General features: G+C 39.3%; 1 protein-coding gene across 7 annotated transcripts in view; it reads right to left on the reverse strand.

The window, feature by feature from the left end:
* Positions 1–633: 633 nt before the first annotated feature.
* Positions 634–26,761, reverse strand: part of FNDC3A (fibronectin type III domain containing 3A) — a 316,088-nt gene continuing 289,960 nt past the window's right edge. For all 7 annotated transcript variants that reach the window (XM_056562070.1, XM_056562071.1, XM_056562069.1 and 4 more), the window contains 10 exons: positions 24,408–24,526; positions 22,716–22,821; positions 22,253–22,425; positions 21,268–21,381; positions 18,758–18,907; positions 18,363–18,646; positions 16,790–17,002; positions 16,058–16,224; positions 15,806–15,933; positions 634–5,240 (listed from right to left, as the gene is read on the reverse strand). In XM_056562070.1, coding sequence (XP_056418045.1) covers positions 4,926–5,240; positions 15,806–15,933; positions 16,058–16,224; positions 16,790–17,002; positions 18,363–18,646; positions 18,758–18,907; positions 21,268–21,381; positions 22,253–22,425; positions 22,716–22,821; positions 24,408–24,526 — 1,769 coding nt within the window. In that variant the 3' untranslated portion in view covers positions 634–4,925. The remainder of the gene's footprint in view (positions 5,241–15,805; positions 15,934–16,057; positions 16,225–16,789; positions 17,003–18,362; positions 18,647–18,757; positions 18,908–21,267; positions 21,382–22,252; positions 22,426–22,715; positions 22,822–24,407; positions 24,527–26,761) is intronic.

Genomic DNA, 26,761 nt, shown 5'->3' on the forward strand with positions numbered 1-26,761 from the left:
CCCAACTTTACCTTTTCATAAGGGGTAAAAGCCCCCAAAATTTGTAACACAGTTTCTCCTGAGTACAGAAATACCCCATATGTGGCCCTAAACTGTTGACTTGAAATATGACAGGGCTCCAAACAGAGAGAGCATCATGCGCATGTGAGGCCTAAATGAGGAATTTGCTATAGGGGCGAACCTGGATAAAAGGATGCGGCTTGTCTCCACCAAAACCCTACAGCAGTGTTTCCCAAACAGGGTGCCTTCAGCTGTTGCAAGACTCCCAGCCTGCCAGGACAGTCAATGGCTGTCCGGCAATACTGGTAGTTGTTGTTTTGCCAGTACCACTGGTTAGTGCAGGGGGGGGAACTGACAGTTTTCCTTTAAAGGTAACACGTCACAGTCCATTTAATGCCTATGGGTTATAAGCATTTAGACTGAGATTTTTATCTTTGGAATATGATGGATTATGTAAATCTTAATGGACTGGTTGTCTAGTTTCAAACACATATAAATAAACAAAAAAAAAACTTAAACCCACAAACATAATGGTGACTTTTTTTCTTGTATAACACAAAAACCATAGTGAGCAGGAGCAGAATTTTTTTTTAAAGTATCACAAGTAATAAGAACCGATACACAAGAGAAAGAATTATACAACTTTTATTTTCCACAGATTTTATAGAATTTTGCTACATTGTTTATGTATTTCTATGCGATTATACATGTTTTCCTTTTTATGAAGTCCAACATTTTGCAATTTATGGTGATATGTTTGGTAGTGTACCTATAAGATTTTAAAAAGTTTAGCGTTTTTTCTTCTTTTTTTGGAATGTACAGTGTATGAGGTAAAATTAAGTTTAGATTAAAAATTGTTTTCTTTTTTTCTTTTTTTTATATCTGCAGAAATCTGCACTGAGACTCAGTGGCAGATACACTATTAAATGACATTTACTATCAAAAATAGGAATTCATCTTGAATTTTTCTATGAAAAACAAGTCACTATAGATCATCTCTGAGTGACCCTAATTTTAAACATTCAACCATGTGGAAATGTCTGGGCAAATACACACAATCTCATTTATACTGGCCGAACATGGCACATACAGAAGGCTCTAGAAAAAAATATATTCATATATAATTTTCTGTGAGAACATATTAACTGATACATAAAAAGGTGACAAAGGAAGCAAAAATAACAAAAAAAAGGTAAACACGCATCACGAATCATAGGACAAAGCATTGTTACCACTAGAGGACTTAAATTTGTAACAAAAAAATAATAATCTAGAAACACATTATTTGACACAAACAATTACGATACATGCCCATTACTACTGTAGAAACAGCTCTGGAAAAGATCTTAATAGCACGAATTAGCCGCTTATTTATCTGAGAGAAGTGCTTATTGTCATTAAAATGCTAATCAATCCCAAAAAACTAAAACAATAGTGATTCACTACCTCCTGACATAGCGGATAATAAATAAAAAGGTCCAGGATGGGTGAAGGAACAGACGAAGTGTGAGCAGTAAGGTTTAGAATATGGTTTATCATATAAGCTGGCAGTTCATTGTTACCCGCACAAGGGTACCCAACATCATACTTCATTCTGGTCATAGATCATAGAACTTACATACGCAAGCTCACAGAACAGGAGAAAACAGCAAAGTGCTTCTATGCAACACTGACTACATGCAAATAACCATTTGGTACAAATTCAGGACAGACAAAACATTAAACATTAGTTTGTTTATCTCCAAGAAATAAAGCAGCTTAAAAAGGTTTCCGGTGCAAATTACAACATTTTGCCTTTAGATTTTGGTGAGAGAGGTAACAAAAAGGGATAAGAAAACTAAACATGGCTACTCTAGAGATGAAGCACGATGAAAAGGGGCAGCCACGATGGTAGGACAGCGGTAAGACTAGTGGTAGCCCATCAACCTATAAACTGGTTAGCTAAAAGTGCTAAGACATACCTGAATTTTCGAAGAGTAATCTGAATTGTTAACCCTCAAGCCCTCCATGGAGTCCAGAAAACTATGTGCCACAGGTTTCCCAGGCAAAGAGGTCAAAAGAGACAGAAGCAAATGTAGTTGGATATTTCTGCTGATTAGAACAAGGCTGATCTCCCCCATGGTAGGAGGACATTATTTGGGCTCTCTATCTATGGATATGAGAATAGGACACATAATTTGTTACCAGTTCTCACTCTCCATAGAAAATATCAACCATATCAAATAGACAACTAGTCAGGAACTGTATATGATAGGAATGTGGCACCATTTATACCTTCTTTGGGTTTGATAAAGGGTACTTCAATGTATGAAGAATGAAAGACCCTTCCAACTAAAGTTCAGCAGTGGGAAAAACTGCAGGCAAGTTGGGATTGGCAGTTTGCTAAGGCAATCGTAGGACGCTGAAGCATATTTAGACTTTTTTTTGGAACTTCAGTCATTGTAGCAGCTAAATAAAATGAAACATCATAACTATACACATATTAATGGGCAAGGACTCCTTTTACACACCTAGACCGCTACCAGATACGAGCATCAATAGTCGGTTGGCACTCGATAAATGGGCAATTATTGTAAGTGAAAGTCTTCACAAAGAAACCAGCTAAATTTGACTTACATTATGGTGATCAGCACATTCCCTGTTTACATGGGTAAAAGTGCTGCCAACAATTTTTAGGACCGCACAAAAGCTCTGTGATCAGCTGATGTATAAGCACTTTATCAGCTGATCGCAGAGTCATTTACAGTGGCCACTGTGTGATTCAGCATCCTGACAACCTAGCATGCATTGTGGTTTTTCACTCCCAAACTGAAGTAAGGGTGGAAAATCAAGCATAAATACCAATAAAAATACTAAGTCAAAGAAATGCCTAAAACCTGTACCAAACAAAGAATAAAACCTTTAGGCTGGGTTCACACATCGGAATTTCCAAGCAAATTGCTCTCAATAGGATTCTGATGCACAGTGCACACTAAGGAATTTCCGCTGAAATTCTGCCTTCAAAAGAATGATCTTGCTCATTCTTTTAACAGAATACATTGCTGTGTATGTGGATTCAGTTGGCACTGGCCGCCCTCTGAATCTCCAGACGCCATATTTACTTCTGGGGATTCCATAGTATAAACCTAGCCTTAAATACTTACTGGTATGAACTTAAAGATTGAAAAAATGATAGCACTATTATTTTGACTGCTTTCAATTTTGTTTTCTTTGACCTTGTATTTTTTTTTGTACATTTGTATCTATTGCGTGTCAATACCTAAACCCAGATAATTCATCAATGTATTATATGTCATTTGACATACAATGTCCATGATGTACTATTTCATTTTCTTAATCCAAATAACTGATGAAGGTCCAAAAAAAAATACTAAGTCAAAGAAATGCCTAAAACCTGTACCAAACAAAGAATAAAACCTTTAGGCTGGGTTCACACATCGGAATTTCCAAGCAAATTGCTCTCAATAGGATTCTGATGCACAGTGCACACTAAGGAATTTCCGCTGAAATTCTGCCTTCAAAAGAATGATCTTGCTCATTCTTTTAACAGAATACATTGCTGTGTATGTGGATTCAGTTGGCACTGGCCGCCCTCTGAATCTCCAGACGCCATATTTACTTCTGGGGATTCCATAGTATAAACACCTTGGTGAGCCATGTTCCTTTCCTATATAGACTGGACTCTATTCAGTGTGCTGACTAATACATTTCCATTTGAAAAAAAAATGATTGACAATGAAATGGTTCTTTTCATGAATCTTATAAACCGTATTACTAATACTATAATCAGGATGGCTGCATGGGTTGAAGCATTGTATATCCTGCAATGCTTAGATGCTGAGTTAGACTTAGTATTACTAGTGACATCACTCACCAGATCTACTCTGTACATAGTGTGGTTGAGGTTTTAGTTTGGCAGCAGTTAACCATCTTAATGAAGATGACTTCCAAGTTATGAGATGCAGAAAGTGAGCAGGCTGGGGATGTCACAGTGCTGAGCAGATCAGCAAGTTGTAAACTGGATACCTTAGTTTTCAGACAAAAACTGGATCTCCCCCTTTCATCTTTAGCCCTACTACCTAATACAATATATAGCGTACTGTACAACATCTCATTAAGGCATCGGCCTGCCATAAGAGGGCAGTCTTACTCTGATCAGCAGAAATAGTCCTTTCTACACGTTTTGTCTATCCATTTAGATAAAGGGTTAGTGCCTCACACTAAAAGCAAGCAAATGTAAACCTGCTTAGCCTCAAAAAGGACTATTACATCTCTACAAGGCATAAGTCTTCTGATCGAGAAGCATTAGGTACATTAAACCAGTTGTGCCATTTGTAATATCTTCAATAAATACTTTCTTTTTCTTTTGTTTATGGATTACATACTATTCTAGAAATTCCAGTTATATTTCCTGCCTGAGTTGAGATAAATTACTGTATATAGATTAATTAATACCCTGCTACTGCCAGAGAGGGCACCGCAACAGGCAGCAAAAAAGGGTAGATTTAAGACACAGAGGAGGTAGAAGTACAACGAGAAGAACACCCCCACTTTTTCTTTTACAATGTATTTTTTTTGCAGCACTTAAGGTGACCCTTAAATAAATCTCTGTCATCCTTGCACAAGGTCAATCTTTAACCATGAAAGAACTGAGGAGCATTGGAGGTGTGTAAACTTCACACCGGGTGGCATAGGAGTCATGGTCTGTCTGGCTTGTGCCTTCAGTACAGTCAGGACTGTACAAGCTTTGTATCTGACAGAAGTGACAACATGACATGCTACAGTAGTCCTGATGCTGTACTACATGCCACCATGTATTCAATAAAAGGAAAATAATTTGGAAAATAAAATGTATGTTTTTCTTTAGAAGATGTAAAGTAAAAAAATAAAGTATAGGGATCAGGATAAAGCTAAATGGGTTTCCTTCACTTTATGACAAAGTACTGGATGATGAAGGCAATCAGGATGGAGAATGTAGCAAATAGCACAAGGATGACGGCAGCGCACTGCTCGTCACTCAGCGTCCTTGTTGTCCTTATGGGTTCAGTAATGTCTTTGCTGGTGTTGCTTTGTGACTCGTTCCTGTGTGACATAAAGAGGACTGTGGCACTGTAAGGACCAGTCAAATCCTGAGGTCCGGCAGCGTCTTGGCACTGGCGAATGGCACATACGCGGAATCGGTATTCACAGTTCAAGTGGAGGGCAGAGTATCTGTATGATGTATTGGGTCCCTTATATACCTGGAAAAGGAAATATGATTTTTCATTAACCAGTCAAAGATTTGGAGTTTGCATTTGAACAGCAGAATAATGGTGAGGATATCAAGAGCTGTAGCTAAAGCTTTCCCAAAGGCATTTAATATGCATTGGCAGATCCTGATTTATTTCAAAATGGTCTACAAGTCCCACCATAAAACAATGGGATCTGCAAACAAAAACTTTTAAAGGCATCAAACAATATTTAAATAATGTTCTCAAAGATGAACTGGGGTTCATTTAAAACATGCATGTCAATATTTTAGTTATTCAAGCCAATGAATGAAAAATGTATCAAATATTTATCAATTATTGTTTTGTATCAGCAGGCCAAATGCAGACATGTCTCCCTGGTCATAGACTGCAAACAAACCCTGTGTAGTCTGGTCCTGAAATTATTCTTTTATGTCCCTTACCTATTACTAACTTCAATTTGGAAAGTTATAAGTAGGGGACAGTAGGATCGGAAAACACAGGGTATTGTAATTCTTTATAATGGAAACACATATCTCCATAAGAGCTACAGACACAAAATGATATGAAATAGTTAACTGAGATAGTTAATTAGAAAAAAAAACAAAATTAATAGGCAGGTATGTCATTAAGGACATCATTAATTAACAGGTTATTCCGGTATTAGAAAATTGTATTAATATAAATAAAACTACCCCAAGATATATACGGTACCTAATATATAATATAGTTATATCTAATTATATTCGCTTCAGAATCATTTGCATGAAATACCCCTGACAGGAAGTTGTGTAGTTCTTTCCTTTTTAGTTTTGTTTTGCCTCAGTAACTCCTCACCTCCTATTCCTCTCCCAAGATGATGCATCATCCCCTGCTTTCTAAGGAGGCTTGGCTGGATCTTTACTTTAAGCTCAAGCCCCGACCCTGAGTGATGTCACCACCACCACTGACCAACCCCTTGCAGCCTACAACACCATCTCCCTGTCATATACACCTAAACATATATATTTTTATTGGAACCTTAAGAAAATAATTAGGTTTGTTTATTGCATGATACCTGGTGCGGAACAATGCCACAGGCAGCGGAGCAGAAAATAGTGTACAGCCGATGCTGCAGATTCAATAGTCTACAACAGCTCTGTGCAGAGAACTGGCAGGAGTACTGTGAGAGGGGAGTAGGCAGAATGGGAGGGTTTTAAATTGAATAGCTAAGATAGAGCAATGCATTCTGGAAATTGTAGTACTGAGCAGCTGCCCAGCCTGGAAGTAAATGAGAGGACATGATTACATATGCATGAAACAAATGGTAAAAAAAAAACACCTCTCCCTCTACATGACACTTCAAATTTAATTTATGCCTAAATGTAGTTCACATCACAGATGGAGAAAACGTAATATCTAAAACTTAACTTTTAACATATTCCAGATAAAAAAATTACATCAATCTGACCATGGGGATATGAGACAAAGAACCACAAATCCTCTTTCACAAAAAATCAGTGAAAGCAAGATACTATCATACATAGATACATAATGAGTGCCACTAGCACAGCCAAACTGTGAATATGTGTATCTCTTCCTATACCAAAGATCAATGCTGAATAGATACTGTTAATAACTGCACGGGCACTCCTCCCTTGCTTTACAAAAAAACTGAAGCGTTTTCCCCCCCATAAAGTAATTGGGGTTCATCAGGAATGTAAAAAGAAGGGGTACACAATAGAGATAATAAAGAATCTTGCATAAGATATGATAAACACAAAGCATTAGATAATGTTACAATCAGTCCACCCAGGACCACCCACTCAGGTACCAGGTGACACTCCATTCCCTTCTTAGTCATTAAGCTGTAATCGTGCAGTGTCATGTACCCCGAAGCCCAGCACCAGCTGGTACGGATTCCAGTTGTAATAGATCCCTCCTTGCCAACTTATAGTAGCCGGCGTCCTACTGGCCATACATGTCATGGCCCTAAATGTTGGCACCCCTGAAATTTTTCAAGAAAATAAAGTATTTCTCACAGAAAAGGACTGCAGTAACACAGGTTTTGCTATACACATGTTTATTCCCTTTGTGTGTATTGGAACTAAACAAAAAAAGGGAGGAAAAAAAGCTAATTGGACATAATGTCTCACCAAACTCCAAAAATGGACTTGAGAGCCAAGTTTGTGGAAAAATATCAACAATCTCAAGATTACAAGTCCATCTCCAGAGATCTAGATTTGCCTTTGTCCACAATGCGCAACATTATCAAGTTTGCAACCCATGGCACTGTAGCTAATCACCCTGGGTGTGGACGGGAGAGGAAAATTGATGAAAGGTGTCAACGCAGGATAGTCTGGATGGTGGATAAGCAGCCCCAAACAAGTTCCAAAGATATTCAAGCAGTCCTGCAGGCTCAGGGAGCATCAGTGTCAGCGCAAACTATCCGACATTTAATTGAAATGAAACACTATAGCAGGAGACCCAGGAGGACCCCACTGCGGACACAGAGACATAAAAAAGCAAGACTACATTTTGCCAAAATGAACTTGAGAAAGCCAAAATACATCTGGGAAAACATCTTGTGGACAGATGAGACCAAGATAGAGCTTTTTGGTAAAGCACATCATTCTACTATGTACCGAAAACGGAATGAGGCCTACAAACAAAAGAACACAGTACCTATAGTGAAATATGGTGGAGGTTCAATTATGCTTTGTGGTTGCTTTGCTGCCTCTGGCACTGGTGCCTTGAATGTGTGCAAGGCATCATGAAATCTGAGGGTTACCAACGGATTTTGGGTCACACTGTACAGCCCAGTGTCAGAAAGCTGGGTTTGCGTCCGATATCTTGGGTCTTCCAACAGGACAATGACCCCAAACATACGTCAAAAAGCACCAAGAATGTATTGATACAGACCTGAGAGTGATGGGCCCCCTACCAGTTGCTGAGTGCATTTTTGTGTGAGCTGTGTCCCTATCGAATTTGACCTTGATGCATAAGCCTCCATGTTCTTGCAAAATGTTTCTGTTTTCTTAATAAAAAGTTAATGTTTAAAAAAAATAATAAAGCACCCAGGAATGGATGGCAACAAAGCCCTGGAGAGTTCTGAAGTGGCCAGAAATGAGTCCAGATCTAAATCCCATTGAACACCTGTGGGGAGATTTTAAAATTGCTGTTGGGAAAAGGCGCCCTTCCAATAAGAGAGACCTGGAGCAGTTTGCAAAGGAAGAGTGGTCCAACATTCCGGCTGAGAGGTGTAAGAAGCTTATTGATAGTTATAGGAAGCGACTGATTTCAGTTATTTTTTCCAAAGGGTGTGCAACCAAATTTAATATTTGGGTGCCAATATAAGGGTGCCAATAATTTTGTCCAGCCCATTTTTGGAGTTTGGTGTGACATTACGTCCAATTTGCTTTTTTTCCTCCCTTTTTTTGGTTTAGTTCCAATACACACAAAGAGAATAAACATGTGTATAACGAAACATGTGTTACTGCAATCCCTTTCTGTGAGAAATATTTAATTTTCTTGAAAATTTTCAGGGGTGCCATCATTTACAGCCATGACTGTATAAGCTAAGGTTTTTGCCAGCAGAGCAGGCCGACGGGAACTGCTGACATGATCTCAGGCCGGATGCAGCGCTGGCTCATTGATGATTAGTTCCAGTCTTCGCAGGTGCTGCGCATGATCACAGAGCCGGCATCATTCAGACTGGCCACTAACATTGGCCATCCCCTGGGTCTGCGCAGGTACTGAGTCAGTGTTCAATACTATGATAATAGGCAAGTATTCAGATAAGGACTAGCCCACGCTTTGATAATAAATAAAAAGATAAATATACACTAGGCATCTATAATCCTAGGTTACCAGATAAAGGCTCAAAAATACATGTGATACAATATAATACATCCTCATATGTAGATGAAAGATAACATTGGATAATGCAATAATAAAAATATACTAAATATGGACCAAAATGATCGTTAATACTGTCATTTTAATAGATAAAGCTAAATAGGTGGAGAGTCCTACATATAAGGAGTGGACATCATGATCAGAAATGTACAAGACACGCTAAACAAAAGGGAGGAGGGGACAAGGACAACATCGGCAAAAATGGAGAAGACCATACTAGCTAATATGATGAACCAAAATCTGAGGTGATAATATAAACAAATACTGTCCAAATGGACTCCTAAGTAGACAACGGTATACCTTACTAAGCATACAACATCAATATAAGCACTATTAGTGGTGGATAGGTGAGATAAATTATCTCAGTTGATAGTTCCAGAGTAGGGACAAGTGGCAATCGTTTATGTATCTATGTATAATGGTATCTTGCTCTCACTGAATTTTCATGAAAGAGGATTTGAGGTTCTTTGTCTCATATCACCATGGTCTGTTTGATAAAGATTTTTTATCCAGAATATATTAAAAGTTAAGTTTTAGGTAGTACAATTTCTCCATCTGTGATATCATTTTAGCAGTAATACCTATAGCCTCAATACATTATTCCGGAGATAGGTTCTCTTAAATGTAGTTCCTATTATTCTTAGTTGGCACTATGAAATGCTTTAGTTGCCCTATGGTTGCACTGCATGACAACAGAACACTTACTAAGAGGTTCCTCAGCAGATGACCACCCTGCAGCTAATTTTAAATGGGCACTCTCATTAAAACTAATTTTTGCTATTGTACTCCTTATAGTAAATAAAAAATAATTCTAATGTACTTTGTTTAAAGAATGACGTTTTCTAGGTTTTATCTGTGTTTAAAAAATCTGCCACTAGGTTTCTCCCTACTTGTCCAGAGCACATTCCCCCCCCCCCCCCATCTATTGCACAGACTTTGGACTGCTGCTGGCCTGGCAGAAGTCCAAAATCAGGAAATGCAGTCTGGAATGCTGAGGGGGGGGGGGGGGGTGTAGCCTTATACAATCATAGCTCATCTCACACTGAACTGCTCTGGGCTGAGTGTAGCAGAGTGAGGAAGGAAGTTATATCCTGTATGACTTCAGATGATGTCACGCCTGCTGGGGAATGCCCCTTTCCAGTTTGTGAATATGACTGACAAAATACAGAACAATATCAAGGTAGAAAACAAAAAATAAAAATAAAAATAAAGGTAGATCAAGAGAGGTACTTTTTAAGGGACACAGTGGTCAACATCTTTAAAGAGGAGTTGTAGCTGTCCATGTTTAAACAAGAGTGCATTACGTGCACCCATTATATTGACCTATTATACTTGTTTTCATGCTGAGCTAAAGACAGCGTTACCTTTGCCAGTGAGTAGACATAGCAGATACCAGTGTAACACTGGATAGATATTTTGTAGTTTCCTGTTTAGGCCTCTTGACCAACACATTGTATACATGTATTATAACTTAAGAACAAAAGAGAATGTCTTCAAATCCCTTTAAGTTATCTGTATCTGTAGTCTCCATGTCCTCAGTAAACTAGTTAGCCAAGCACGTATTAATAGGATTAGTTGTGCAGGAAGTCTTAATAGTTAATTTAATATAGTTCCGTTTGCTTTGCTAAATTAATATACTTTGCAGTGTTATATTTTTATAAATGTAATTCAATAACTTGAAAAATCTATATTAGCCTTTGACAGCTTTCGTTCTTGCAGTATACATAAATGTTTGGTAATGTATTAAACCTAATTAAAACAGCAAATATATGCACAGTCCACAAAAGGATGAGCCAATTGTAGGTAAAGTAATATGATGTACCATAAAACAAAACCTTGTATTAAGAGCCAAATAAATACATCAGCATTGACCTTCCAAGAGGAAGCCAATACTTGTTTGTATCTTAGTTTAGACATTTATGAGATTTTCAGTACAGCTGTTTCTCTCATGTTAGGTCATGTATAAGCTAATGGCACTGGGCTCGTCCGCGCGAACTGTCTTGAAAATAATCTTGATAAGTGAAGCTTGGAAATCTGTATCTTTATTGATTAGCCAGTAAAGTTAAAAGGCTTACACACACATAATAAAACAGCACACTATTTAAATACAAAAGGGCGCTAAAAAACAGTGATTGGCAGGTAGCAATGAACAATCGTCATCAAAGCGCAAAGAGATGACATGCAGTGTAAACAAACACTAATCCATTCATGCAGTTGTGCGTAAAAGTTTTGGATAAAAAGAGAGAATTGTTATATGTAATAATGAACTTTACTATTGCTGATTAGCCTGTATGTCCCAAGTGGTACCAGAGGGTTATGGATAAAATAAAAACTCTATAGGGCCGGGAATGTTATAGTATCACATGTGCAAGCTAGCGCTGGACAGGAACTTCAAAAGAGAGGAACGTAAGTATTCGCACATGCACGAGTTGTGATTAAATATGGATAGCAGAACTGCTGTGGGGTACCTTATAGGAGAAGTATCGACACTACAATACAATAAAAGTTGAATCTTGCCACTTCGATTCTAATGCAATGTGGGAGAGATGTGGTAGATCCCCCTTTCTCGCACCCTTCTATCCTTTGAACAATTGACCTCTCGCAAGAATCTCCCCCCCATCTGAGGAACTTCACTACCAGCAGCTTTGACATTATCTATCTTCTAGAAGGGATAATTTAGCTGTATGTATCATCTCCCATTTTGAGCGGCTGTGTCGGAATGGGCCTCAGGTGAAGGGACTTCTTAATGATATTTATTCTATTTCACTTTTACCCCCAGGTGGTGAGACTCTGTCCCACCGCTATATGCAGCGCTGGGAGGAAGCCCTTCACACTTCTATTTCTCTACTTCAGTGGCAGGTGATATGGGAATGGGCCTCCAAAGCTTCTATTTGTACAGCCTATAAGGCGACCGTATTCAAAATGCTAATGAGATGGTACCACACTCCGGAACTCTTGAACAAGCTGAACCCAACTATTCCTCCCCAATGCTGGCGTTGTGGGGTGGGACTGAGTACTGTTTTTCATATCTTTTGGTCCTGTCCTGTTGTAGTGGGTTTCTGGGGAGTAGTTCAGAGGCTCTTCTCTGCTGTCTTGGGTGTCACTGTTCCACTAGACCCCCTTGTCTATCTCCTACATCTCTTTTATAGGGCCTTTTGAAGAAGCTATTCAAGCTTTTTATGCTTATAGGGGGAGATTTATCAAAACCAGTGCAGAGAAAAAGCTGACCAGTTGCCCATAGCAATCAATAACATTTCTTCTTTCATTTTTGAAAAGGCTCTGCAAAATGAAAGAAGCGATCTGATTGGTTGCTATGGGCAACTCAGCAACTTTTCCTCTGCACAGGTTTTGATAAATCTCCCCCATAGTCCTTGCTGCTAAAGCGCTTATTGCCAAGTACTAGAAGAATACTACACCACTGTCCGAGGTTGACCTTATTGCTCGTGTACGTGAAATGCGCTCTCGAGTCTCTCACTACTTCCTTGAATGACACTGTGCCGTTATTTCTCTTTGTGTGGGAGCCGTGGGATCGTTTCACAGATTGGAACCCTCCTTGATAATATCTGGTTCTTTCTACCTTTTCTTTCTTCTTTCTCTTTCCTTGCTCTCTATTCTACTCTGGTCTCGTGTGTTCGTGTTTTGTTCTAATGCTGTTACTGTAAAAGTTAGGAAATTGCTATTCTGGTACTCCGTGGTATGGCGTGATACACTGTGTTTCGCAAAGTTATGGGTTATATTGTAACAGTGACTATTCATCCTATTTCTCAGCTGATGGGTAGTCCTGCCTATGTACTGTAGTTTGCAACTGCACACCAGCATATAGATCACAAACTGAGGTGCAATCCATATTATAGCTTATAGGAAATGTTTCTCCTGTGTTATTACTCGTGTACGAGGACACCCCATGATTCATGTTTTCACATAATTTGCATTTGTTGCCACATCTGAAGCAGTCAACAATTCTCCATTTCATGGTACTGTTTGTGCTCCCCAAACTTCCAGGTACACATTCGTTAGTTTTTCAAGACTGCTTGGAACAACAATGCTCTTAATAGTTCGGGTCTTTGCAGAATCACCTTGTTTAGGATTGGATCCATTAAAAGTAGGTCCTAATATTTCTCAATGAATTTCCTGATTTTCATGTGGCCTGCCGTATAATTTGTCAGGAAACTGTATTTGAAATTATTTTCCCTTGTTGCTTTATGGTTCCATCTTCGATGTTCCTCGGTTCTGGTTTATTATTTAATGCTCTCCAGTATGCTGCTTCAATGATGGTCCTGAGATATCCCTTGTCAGTGAGTCTACAATTGTTCCAATATCAACCTGGCACCTTTAATTTCCCTTACATACACCCAATATTCAGTATTGACTAGTAACACTAACTTTATAATGGCCTTTAGAGTTAATAGGTCCGCCTCTGTATTATTCCATCTGTATCACGTAGCCTCAATGGATACATATGCATCAGCTCCATGGCACATTTCTTTCCTTTGTATTTTCTCTCCCACATTGCATTAGAATCTAAGTTGCCAGATTCTTCCTTCATCGTAGTGTTGATACTTCTCCTATAAGGTGCCCTACAGCAGTTCTGCTATCCATGTCCTCTGATTGCTATTTAATCACAACTTGCGCATGCGCAACATTTTATGCTCATCTCTTTTGAAGTTCCTGTCCAGCGCTAGCTTGCACATGTGATACTATAACATACCCGGCCCTATAGAGTTTTTATCCATAACCCTCTGGTACCACTTGAGACATACAGGTCTAATCAGCAATAGTAGGGTTCATTATTATATATAACAATTCTCTCTCTTTTTCCAAAAAAAAAAACTTTTACTTTTTAGCGCCCTTTTATATTAAAATTGTGTGCTGTTTTATTATGTGAATAAGCCTTTTAACATTGAAAAAGAGACTACTATAGTCTCGAAACGTGTCTGTTTACTGGCTAATTAATAAAGATACAGATTTCCACGTATCAAGATTCCTTTCAAGACCGTTCGCGCCAACAAGCCCCGGACTCATTTTTTTTGCTTCCAATGCCATGTCTCATTGATGAGGATTTCTTGAAAACAGACACTCGGATGGCTGCACCGTCATTTCAGACTATAATAGGTGGTTGTGTCTGATACAAAACCACTAAAGGTGAGCGAAACTGCCCCTCTTTTATACCCTACATACTCTAGTAGAGACATCCCATCCCATGAGAAGCTCTGCTGTGTTTTTGTACCTATACAGATTTCCCATGTATAAGCTAATAAAAGACAGCTCCCGATATCTGTACAGCTCAGATTTAATGATGTGTTTCGAATAAAAATCTGCTTCAAATACGAGAGAAAGGTTGATTGTTAGTGATATAAATAACAGGGATTAAGAAAACATTTTAGTCCAGAATTTTTTTTTAACTATGTTATGGAGCTTTAACTAACTTTTCTGGCAGAGCCCCATAATTATAGATTTTGTCTCCCAAGTTTCAGGGCGCACTCCTTTATTTATTTTTGCACCCCCTGAAATGCAGTTTGCAACCTGCTCCTAGTTTCTGATTTATGTGAATGTGAGATTCACTGGGTCTCAACCACCCCCTTGCTGTACTAAAAAATAACATAGTTTACAAGGTTGAAAAAAGACAAACATGCATCAAGTTCAACCTATATACATACTGTATTGATCCAGAGGGAGGCAAAAAAAAAAAAAAAACCCTTATGAGGTGAAAGCCAATTGCCATTTTCCTCACTGAAAATCACTTAATCCACACTCTAGGGCTTCCTTTTACTACCTATGATTCCAACTATACCAAACTTGGATAATTTATGTTTTATGGTTAAAAAACAATAGAAAACTTGAAAAAATAAAATAAAAATCTGTTCACTGCAGTGTTCTGACCCCTATAACACCCTACGGAGCTGCGTTGCGGTTTATTTTTTGTGCCATGGGCTTCAGTTTTTAATGGTAATTAAGTAATAATTAAATAGTTTAGACATTTTTGGGGGCCTATTATAAGCCATATAGATCAATGTAATTCTGTTGTATTACATTGATTTATGTTATCAGCACTCTATTGCTAAAACCTAAAAGGCAGGTTATAACAATTACAGATCCATGGAAGACATGGAAACAAAGTTGAGGCCTTGGGCTTCCCCAGCCTTCATATCTCCATTTTTCTCACTTAGTCATAATTGTTTTCAGACATTATCAATGCTAGTTTGTCAATTTTATTGGTCAGACTTCTAGCATTAGCGTGTGTGATGGATTCTCTGTGATTTGTCTTTCTCCCAGATGTGCTTCCCTCTCCATCTATCTTATTGCCTTGTACATTGAGAGAAGAGAGCCTTCACAGCCAGGAGCATTGTGCTGTTTGTCAGAAGTAGCAGGACAGCAGGCTATGTTAAGGAGTTGCACTCTTCAACAACAAAATTGTAGGAAATTCTTTTACTCTGCTTTGAACCCTTAAAACCTTAAATAGCAGTTGCAACAGGGCATCTGTGCTTAAAGGGCCCAAAGGATCATCTGTCAAAGAATAGATCACTGTTATTATACATAGCACATGTAAATAGGGGCTATGTTGCAAATTTTCCATTGAGGACCAGGATCTTTAAGTCATTGCCTTTGATTTCTGCACTTGCAGGTTTCTTACATATTATACAATCTGGATTTGTTTTAAATAATTACATTTCTTTTCATACCTGTTTAAAATCAGAGTCTTTTCCAACCATAATTTGTAGAATGTAGATGACTGGATCTCCCTTCATTGTAGGGAGGGACTCCCAGATGACTTCACAAGTGTGATCATTGATTTGGTCTATCCGTGGAGCTGGTAAGTAAACAAATGCAGAACAAAGTAGCAATAGTTTTTCAAGAAAAAAATGGATTTCCAATCTATTCTGACATTAAAAAATGCACTTAGATATTAACCATGCATAAACAGCCTCACTTACCTTTCAGCGCAGGAGGGAGGGATTTAGGGGTTGTGAAAACATATTCTGGGGAGAAGGGTCCCTCTCCAGCTTCATTGCAAGCCTGAATGCGAAATTTGTATGAAGTGGACTCTATTAATCTTTGTACCTTATACGTATGACAAGGTCCTCTGTATAAAGATATGAACCTAGGGAGGTGAAGAAAAAAGTAGCAGAATTAGTAGCATGTAAATGTATGTTTCAATATAGCGAAAACCAGAATCAAGTCCAAACATTCAGAACTGATTTATCAAGATCAAGAGCTGCAAGATACGTGATCACTGCGTCCACCAGTGAAATACCAGTCGAGTAATCACTTCTATACATATTTAATGGCATATGCAAGCAGGGGACTTAGTATAATAGGTTTTATGAAATTTATTTAAGATATGTTTGGCTCAAATGCGTATCTGTGTTATTTTATTAAAAGTCAGAAGAGGCAGAACGGTGGCCGCCTTGCACCTTTTATCTCCAGGAGATCAGAATATTATTTAACATTTGGGCAGATTCCTTCTAAAGCCATTGACAGATACATATGGCTAGCTTAAATACTAAAGTATACCTAGATTTTTTAATAAGATAATGATATCAGTCACATTAGAGACGACAAAACGGAATAAGGAATCGCAATAAGCTTGGCTCAGATATTTTCTTTTTTCTAATAAAAGTAAAAAGGTAGTAGCACTCATGAAATCACAACAGGCATCTCCTTACCTTTCACTTTTGTCCTCCATCTGAAGGTGATACTGGATGGAGTCTGTAGGGAGAGCTTTGGACGCACCATCTCCCCATTTCAGCTTAAGGCTCTGGTGACTATACACAGCACATTCCAGACGTGGGGGCTCTGGAGGAAGGGGTTTGGTTTTCAATTTTACAGAGTGGCTGAAAGGACCTGCTCCCAGACTATTTAGGGCTTGAACCCGTATTCTAGTAAAAAGCAAACAAAAACATATACTGCGTGTCAGTATACAATGACAACAATGACAGATATGTGAATATTACACATTACTAAGCAGCAATAACAGTACAATTTATTTAAAATTCTACTATAAAATGCTGCTAACAGGCTTTATATAACAAACTACAGAAAGCTTTCTAGTGATCTTTCTATACTTAGGCCTGTAACCATGACAAGGGGACATCCAAAAGTAAAGAAGGTTTCACCATCATCACAGACGAGGATTCTTTACTTTAGAAGCAAATGCACAGCACAACAAGTGTATTTTTTTCAGTTTTCAGTGTGTCAAACTTATTGCAAACAATTGCAAGGGAGAAAAACCATAAACAAATGTTGTTAACGTCCAAATACGAATTAAGAGTAAACAGCCATAAGTACATAACTGAGATGTTTTGGCCTGTAATAGACCTTTCTGAAGCTCAATCGGCAGTCAATCCCAAGCAGTCTGGAGTCCGTTTAATGAGTGTCTGGACTGTTTATAATACTGCAACCCTTGTAATTGTTACAATACGTTTGATACACTTCTTGCATTTATTGAAAATTTTATTAAAAACTTAAACTTTTTTCATCATACACATGGGCCCTGATTTACTATTGTAAACCCGACATGCTTTGTCGGGTTGTGCGACAGATTCTGTCTCATTGCACCAGAATTCTGAAATGAAAAAACCCTGACTCACTCTCCATTTTACTGAGAAAACCTGAAAAAGGGCGTGGTTGTCAAGAAAAGGGGGCGTGCTCACATAAAAGGGGCATGTTCCTGACATTTTCACAAAAAAACTACATATTTACTAAGGTTTCCACAGAAAATGTGGTGGAAGTCAGCTGATAAAAACCCTACAGATCAGAGCATGTGTACAAAAAGCAAAATGTAGGGGAAAGTGCAAAATGTAGGGAAACCTTAGTAAATACAGTGGAATTTAAACTCACAAAAGAAACCTTCACTCCACTCTCGGTTAATCAGGGCCATGTTTTTTTTTTTGGAGTTGTACAACAATTGGACAGTGGGTTGAAGAACCTGTCCACCTGGGGACCCACAACATAATAAAGTGAGTGCAGAGCCATTATTATATTACTGTAAGAGCAGCAACACCCTGCCACATGATGGTGTGACGGCTGATTCAAAAGGGGCCTGTGTACTACATTTCTTGATTCTGATATTTGGCGTTTGGAAGGATTTTATACCCCTATGGTAAAACAGGCAGTAAAGGTTTTTTTTTCTCTCTCTAGATCAACAAAGAGGGGTCTATTTATGAGACACTTTGAAAAGGTATCCATGAGAACAAGGTATTAGGAAGGAATTATTGTACAAAAATATTGGTTCTATACCTGTATGTGGTGTCTGGCTGTAACATTTCAATAATGTAGCTTGACGTCTTTCCTATGGTGATGGTCTGCTTGTCTCCATAGTCTATACTGTAGCCAGTAATCTCTGAGCCGTGGTCACACGGCTTCTCCCACTGTATAGCAAGGCAGGTGGAGGGAGAATAATGCGGGCTCTCTATTTCCTCTTCCTTCATTCCCCAAAGGTTTGTCACGGCTGCCGGTACAGAAGCAGGAGTCAAACATGCGACTACTTCACTGAAAATGCCTGTGCCAGCAACATTCACAGCCTGCAATCATGAGAATAAATCATAGAAGAATATAAACCATGGTAGCAGTGCCAGGGCAGACCTTGGTAGTGGTCTAGAGATGAAAGACCTGATAAATATACATAAACTTGCCTGAACCCTGCAGTAGTAAACTATTGCTGGTGAAAGGCCCTTTATCTCGTAACTAAAGCCAGGTCCACAATAGCAAATTTGCATGCAGCCTTCCATGCCTCCCCACTCCACCCGGTATTCAGTGATGTCTGCACCATTATTATTTGGGGCCTGTGGGGGAAAAAAAAGATATTAAATTAATCTATGAGAAAAGGAACATCACTTAGGGGGAGATTTATCAAAACCTGTGCAAAGGAAAAGATGCCCAGTTGCCCATAGCAACCAATCAGATCGCTCCTTTCATTTTGCAGACACCATGTTAATAATAAAAGAAGCAAGCTGATTGGTTGCTATGGGCAACTGGGTAACTTTTCCTCTGGACAGGTTTTGATAAATCTCCCTCATAGTATCTTGTGTGTAGTCAACTCCAAATAAGTTATTAAAATACCTTAAAGAATACAGTGACCAGTTTTACAAATTGTACAGAAAAGCAAACACATAAAATTACCCACAAAGGTCCAGGGACATAAACACCCACCTGGTTCCACCACCTCTCTTCCCAGCACTACAAGGCAACAGTATGAAACCTTAAAAGTCTCATGGACAGTTAACATTAGACAGGGAAGGGGCAGTGACACTGACAGAAGGAGAGGTATCATACAGGCTGGCCACTGGTGTATAGTCTTCTCTGGTTAGAGGACAGAGGAGTAAAAAAGGTGGCTGCACTGACAGGAGCAGAGAAGATAAGAACTGTGAGTGTCTTAACTCCTTCCTCTCCATTTGTCAGGATGCTATTTGTGGCTACCACATATGATATCTGCATATGCTGTTCACCAAAAAAGGTTAAAAACAGATAAATGAATATACTTCTTGTACTCGTCAAAGCTATAGCCAGGGCCAGATTAGCATTACAGCTCCAGGAGCTTTCCTAGGGCATTAAGGATTTAGTATTTTTATTTAGTAAACAGCGATGGCTGCAGCCGAGGACCACAAAGGTACATAAGTCTGCAGGGGCCCGTTCTGCCCGAGCTAGATGGATTGGGGTAGATAGGTATTGCCTGACTCTACAGAGCATACATGTGTTTGGAAAGAGAGACATCCAGCAGCAGTTTCACTTTGGCGTTCTGACGGAGACTAAAAATGTTAATAATGCTTGTATGTTAGTAGTCCCTTGTAGAAAAATAGAGCTTTTATTCTGCTGCCCAAAATGACATTGGATGTAAAGAGTCGTGAGGAAGGTGCTTTGCAGGACAGCGGCCGAGGCAACCCGGGGGTTTAGATAAAGACATATGTTCCCTGGTGCAAAAGCTCTGCTTTGGCCCTCCCATCTATTGCCATATACCACCTGAATGGAGGCCAGAAATAACATTTGTCTGGCCTTTGTTGTGACTGGGCAAGAGTCTAATGTTTATGGGGGCATGTTGTATTTGAACAGCCTGGTCTTTTGTTAAAGGAGATGTCCGCTGCTCACTTTTCTTATTGTATCCGTTCCGGGCTGCAAAAAAAAAGAAAATAAGCTTTCTGTTGCCTGCCTACGCTACCCCGGTGCTCCGGTACAGGCGTTCGGTCCCCGGGCTGTATTCTTCTTACTTCCTGTTAGCCCGGAGCTTCAGCCTATCACTGGCTGAGGCGGGACATCGCTGCGGCCGGTGATAGGTTGAAGCTCTGTGTGACGTGCCGGGCTAACAGGAAGTAAGAAGAATACAGCCCGGGGACCGAACACCTGTATCGGAGCACCGGGGGAGCGTAGGCAGGTAAGAGAAAATTTGTTTTCTTTTATTTTTCAGCCCGGAACGGATAAAATAAGAAAAGTGAGCATCGGACATCTCCTTTAAAACGGAGATAAACTGCCTAGGTGTATCCCTGGAGTGCTTCGGCAAACTATAGACTGACATGTATGGCATTATTTTCCTGCTGACTGAAATAGAAACTGCAGCACTTAAAGCTGCACATATAAGAATGTGGTGATATACCCACAGGATACAATGACATATTGTTCTGGTTTATTAAAAAATGTGTTTATTGATGTTTAATAGCTGAAAACAGAGGAAACTATAATCAAGGTATGTTTAAATTGTAAAGATGGTGGGATCAGAAGCACATTCCTTCCTGGGAGTACATACAGGTAAAAAGGCTTCAGGGGCTGCTGTCTTAGGCCAGTGTTTTAGACATGCAGGCTTGGTGATAGCTTGGATGGATCCACAGCTTGCACTTAGTTAAAAATGTGAGAATGGGGAGCTTACAAAAACCACAATATATAGTAAAATAATAATGATAAGCAAAGTCAAAGGGTTCATTGTTTTGTTAGATAGTGATCACTAAGTGTCAGAAATGCATTTAGGTCCCAAGGCCGCTGTTTTACATGCAGATAAACCACAAATCTGGGTTCAAGTATTTTTCTCCTCTTAAATATCCCTAATGGGTCAAGCTCGCACAGTGTAAAGCATTACGGTAATTTTATTGGTTTATTTTAGTGTAAACCAAATGCAATGCTACAATATTTTGACTGCACAAGTAACTTATACTCTTACCTCCCAGTGTATAAGGGCACATGTTGCAGATTTGCAGGTTATATGAGGTGGTTTACACTGATCTGGGGGTCCTGGCGCTGTGATTATTTCACACTTTTCGGATAATGGTCCAAACTAAAGAGTAAATACAAAAAATAGTTTATGAAAAATTATCACAACGCATTAAGAAGTATGTAAACAACAGACATAACAATCTTTAAAGGAAACAATAATAAATCTGAGCCCAGAACCCAGAACCATTTATATATGTCAAGGGAAGGGAAGAGTACACTGACTTTGTCTCCCTATTTTATCACCTCCAATTTCTTATAATCTCATAAAGTAATAGGCTTTTTATGAGATATTACCATGGAAAACTGGGGTCCCATGTCACCCTGCTGTGCCTTTGATCTCTGCAGAACCTGGCTGCAAAGATGAAGTTAGGTACAGAAAGAAGAGTGGGCCAATTGCACAAGTTCTCTGTGTTCTACATTCTATAGATATTTACTGTAGGATAAGGGATTTAAACTAAGTAGTCAGAATAAAAAGATCCTTCAATAGAATGTTACAGTGTCACTGTGATTTAAAATTATCTTTTGACATGGTAAACGTTTTGATTGGTTGGGTTTACAGTGCTAAACCAACACCGATCGATCAGGCAAATGGGTAGGGATAAGCTTGCACCAGCGCGCTTTACTCCCCTGGCTCTCAGCTATCTTTGTCTCGTTGCCCCATGGAATTATAATGGATCAGTGAGGCAAAGTTCGCTGAGAGTAATACCCATATTCCAGCCTGCTCTCCTGATCGGTGGGAGTCACACACCGAAACCCAGACTGATCGAAACTTCTGACATGTCAAAAGTTTCTTTTAAATGTCAGGTACAATCTATACAGAAATCCCAGACTCTACATTACAAGTAATGATCAGGATAATCAACATCACAAATTCTCAGAATCAGATGCAAAATCACAACTAAAGAAGATGGTATAATGCAAAACACACATACCCCAGCTTTGTTTGCTGCACGTATCCTAAAGCTGTAAGCTTTTCCTGGATGAAGACCACAAACTGTGTGCTCTACCTCATTTCCTTGGTATACCTCTCTCTGTTCACATTCACCAGTACACATCTCGAGGCTGTAGCAGGTGACTAGAGATCCACCATCTACTGATGGGGGAGCTGTAGATATAATAGTTAGCCTTGAAGTACTTTACCTGATAGCACATTAATATGTTCATATGGCTTTAGAATTAAGAGAACAAAATAGGATATATTTCCAAGACATTTGACCTATTACTATTAGAAAAGATCGATATTAAAAAGGCATAAACATTAATTATTAAACAACAGTCTCTAAAACAACTTATTTATGTAAGATATATTCCTTCCAAAGAATTCTATACTATATAATATAATATTATAACTTTTGGTTTATAATTAAAGTCAAATTTTTGTGCTGCTAAGATTACCCCATCGTAGTTGGACTTCTCTTGCCCGTGGTCTGCCTTGAAGTCTTGGTGGTTGGCAAGGTCCAGGTATAACAGCTGGGGTTGGAACTGTCAAGATGTCGGAAACCTTGAAAAGTTACAAAACAAAAAACAAAAATACTAGTAAGTAATAGCTTATTACATTACTACAGATCAAACTGACAAAAAAATAAATAAATTATATATATGATACAAAAATCAAAAACCCTGCATAACGTGCAGCTACATAATATATTTGTCAAGTAACAACTCGTCTGGACACATTAAAGGTGTTGTCCAGGAATCGAAAAACAGACCTATTTTCTTTCAAAGACCGTTCCCTGTGTGTCTCCACTTTGGGTGTGGTATTACAACTTGGCTCTATTCACTTCAATGCTGCAACAGCACACACAACCTGGAGACAGACAGGGAGTGGTCTTTGAAAGAAATTATCTGTTTTTCGATTCCTGGGTAGACCCTTTAAAGGGGTTATCCAGTTATCCAGCGGCTGGGGGGATGGGGTTGGGGTGGATTTCAAAAGTATGGTCATTGTGTGGGGTATAAAAAACCTTACCTTACCTCCAGCACCCCAGTGATGCCTCCAGTGTCCTGCTCAGGTCCCCCGCAGTTTTGGACCCCCTACCCCACAGTTGCTGGATAACCCCGTTAAGGCTCCACTGTTGCTTTGGTTTGGATAAATCCAATCCCACGAGAAGTATGTTACAACAGTGAGGTATAAATAGATTAGGGTCAAAGTTTGTCTTGGTCATTCGGCCGGTGGGATTTTATTTGTAAACACAATAAAAACATTTAATGGAAAAGAAGAAAAGTTAAACTTTCTGCTTGCTTACACTTGGGGTTTGCAGCCTTAACTTTTCCCCTAATTAATGAAAAGATTATGTAGTAGCAAATTACTTGTAATATGGCTGACAACAGATTCTAGTACTCTAGACAGGGGCATCTATATAGTAGACATGTGCCTCATCATAGGCATAGCTTAAAGGAACACTCTGTGCTTAACAGATACATGGTGGTATACTTTTTGCAGGTCCAGTGGGGTGTTGAACGATACAGGGATTTTTTATTTGGTGTTCTTTGAATCCCTGGGTATTACATTTTGTGCTTAGACTCTATACATAACACAGTGTACATGTTATGCTCAGGGTGTCGCTTTACTTTCCCTATATCAAGGGATAGTCTTTGGTGGACTGTAGAGAAGGCACTGGTACAGCCCACAGAATCGGGAGCATTTGCAACCAAAACAAGTGAGCAAAGTGCATCCATTTCATTTCTATAAATGAGGGAAGTAAATGGGTTATTCAGCCTAAAAAACATAATTCAGCCTAACACAAATGTTCCGTAGCTCCTGTTTGCCTCCATCTGGTCCCCTGATCCTCTCTCTTCCTGTTTCTGAGACAAGCTCTTAGAGCAGGACCTGCCAGCTCAGCCAATCACTGGACACAATCAGATAGGACACAGTGAGTCGGCGGGTCCTGCTCCAAGTACTAGTTTTGGAAGCAGTATAAAAGAGAGAAGATTGTGGGACCGAATGGAGGTAACGAAGAACTGTGGGGGACCGGGGCTAGGTAAGTATGTTTTTCTCCCCATAACCTCCCCCACCCCAGCACATTATTTGGAAAAACAAAGGGGGGGGGGGGGAATCCATTTTAACGAAGTAAATTCAGGTATTCATACCATGCTTTGTCCACCTTCACTAGCGCAGGAAACACGGATCCTATAGGAGCAGCCAGGGCTCAGGTGGTCACACACATGTTCTCTTGCAGGGCCAGAGTATACAGTGTCCCAATTGTTTCCTGAAAGATTGGTACCAAACATAAGCCAATGTTTTAACATCATCAACGCTTGTTTCCTAGAAACGCTAACGCAAGGATTCTGAGATAAACCAAACCACAACAAAACATCAAAGCTTCCTAGAATCAATACAATAAACTCATAAGCGTAAGCTAATTGATCAGCACTGAAAGAGCAACAGACACATAATGTGTACTGTACACATGAATTAACAAAGACAAATCTGCCACAAATATATGGTTATCAGGTTGGTGGTGGATTGAATAGCTTCAGATGAACAGACTGCACGTCACAACAGACGGAGGGAGAACAGCCATATTGTAATTACAGAATGTAGACGCATAGAGGAAACAAAAGCTGGATGATTATACAAATACGGAACAACATGCTGGAGTACACATAGACAAAAGGAACCATATTAAGTGCAACAAAGTAAAAAGTAAATTGTCAAGGTTTTATCAGTGCTAATACTAACAGTGTGTACACATACAAAGGTTGTGGTAGAAGCTATTGGTACACACCAGCACATGTTGTTAAATAAGCTTCTGTTTGTAAGGGAGCAATAAACATAATACAGTGAACTTGCTCTCTCAATTGAGACCCAAACATATTTTTAAGTGGAATTGTCAGCAGTTAAGCAAGAGTCAAATTTGTCCATGGATAAACAGGGCTTCTCATCAGTATTTCGGTGCATTTTATTATTATTTTTTTTAAAATCTCCATAGTCCTTTCCAGTGCAAAGATATAAAACTTTTTGTAAAATGAGGCTTAAGTGCCCATGAGAAGATCCCCAACTTGGCAAGAGCCCAGGGTTAGCCCTCCCAATTCCTCTTATTCACCACCTATGTGCCTACTTGCATATGCCCACCTTGTTTCATTTCACAGACACAAGATTGTCTTCTCCTATATTCCTCTCCATTGAAATCTTGCACAAACACCTCAAACTCCAGGCAGCACATAAGCAGCAACATAGAGGGGTATTCATCAATTCTGCTCTCCTTTTCATCCTATTTGTTTTTGAATTTTTCATGCCCAATTCATCAAATGTCGCACGCTGCTTGATGAATTTACTAGCTCCTACGCCCATGCTATTAGTATAGACTGCATGCCAGGGCTGATGATACATGGTGTGAGTTTCCGTGTAAACCACGGCACTGCGACTTTTTAGTGACTTTCAGAGAAATGTCGCAGATAATGAATCCTGTCCCACTGCATAAAACTAATCTAAGGCACTGCAAATGGTAGTTCACTTTCAGATATGATCTATAGCAAAAGTCGCACAAAAGTAGCAGGGGACGTGGCTGAGACTTTATGGGGGAGATTTATCATTGCTTTTAGATAATTCTTTTCGTCTATGTTTTGGTGCAGTTCAGGCGTAACCAGCATATTTAGCGACTTTTATGCGACTTTTGATATAGACAGTTTCACTCTTTTTGCCTACCCATAGAACTTTTTCTATTTGACCATGCAGTGGTCACGTATTTATCATTTGCGTCTTTTGTCAAAAGTCACTATTTTGTGCGCAAAGGTACTTTTTTAGGCGCAAAGCTACACCACCTACCAGTAGACGTGAGAATAATTTCTACCTTCCGCAATTCAACCTTTAACCTCTTGTGGACAACAGCGTCCCACTCCCCTTCTATGATATGCGCCCAGGAGCTGAGTGCAGGTCATAGCTGGGTGGTCCTGGTAGCTATCTGCCACCAGGACCCATCTCTAATGCCAGACCTCATCGATCATGGTGATGCCCGGCTTTAACCCCTTAGACACCGCAATCAAATTTGATTGTAGCATCTAAAATGCAAGTAAAAATGACCCGGCAGCTCTCTGAAAGTAAGTAAAAACACCTAACCTTCCAAATTCAGGACCCGGGAAAGTGTTTACTTCCCTCCCTCACAAGTGTCTAGAAAAATTGTATGCGGTAGAGCTTTTCCCACCACAGAAGAGCTGCGCAAAATTCATCATCCTGCTGCACCTTCTTGATAAATAAGATGCATGCTAGTCAAACCCATCACCCAAATAAACGTGGGAAAATAGCTCTACCGTAGACATTCTTTGATAAATCTGGGCCTATGTGCAACAATTTTAGATAATAAAAAAAAACGTTCTAAACAGCTTGAAGAATTCCCCTCATAGTCTTCTTTGAACAAAGAGAAGTAAAATAGAGCACAATCTACTGGCTGTCAATCAAAAAGGGCAGGTGTATGCAAGTGGGTACGGAGGTTCTGCATAATAGG

This window comes from Hyla sarda, chromosome 2, assembly GCF_029499605.1.
Source record: "Hyla sarda isolate aHylSar1 chromosome 2, aHylSar1.hap1, whole genome shotgun sequence".
NCBI lineage: Eukaryota > Metazoa > Chordata > Amphibia > Anura > Hylidae > Hyla > Hyla sarda.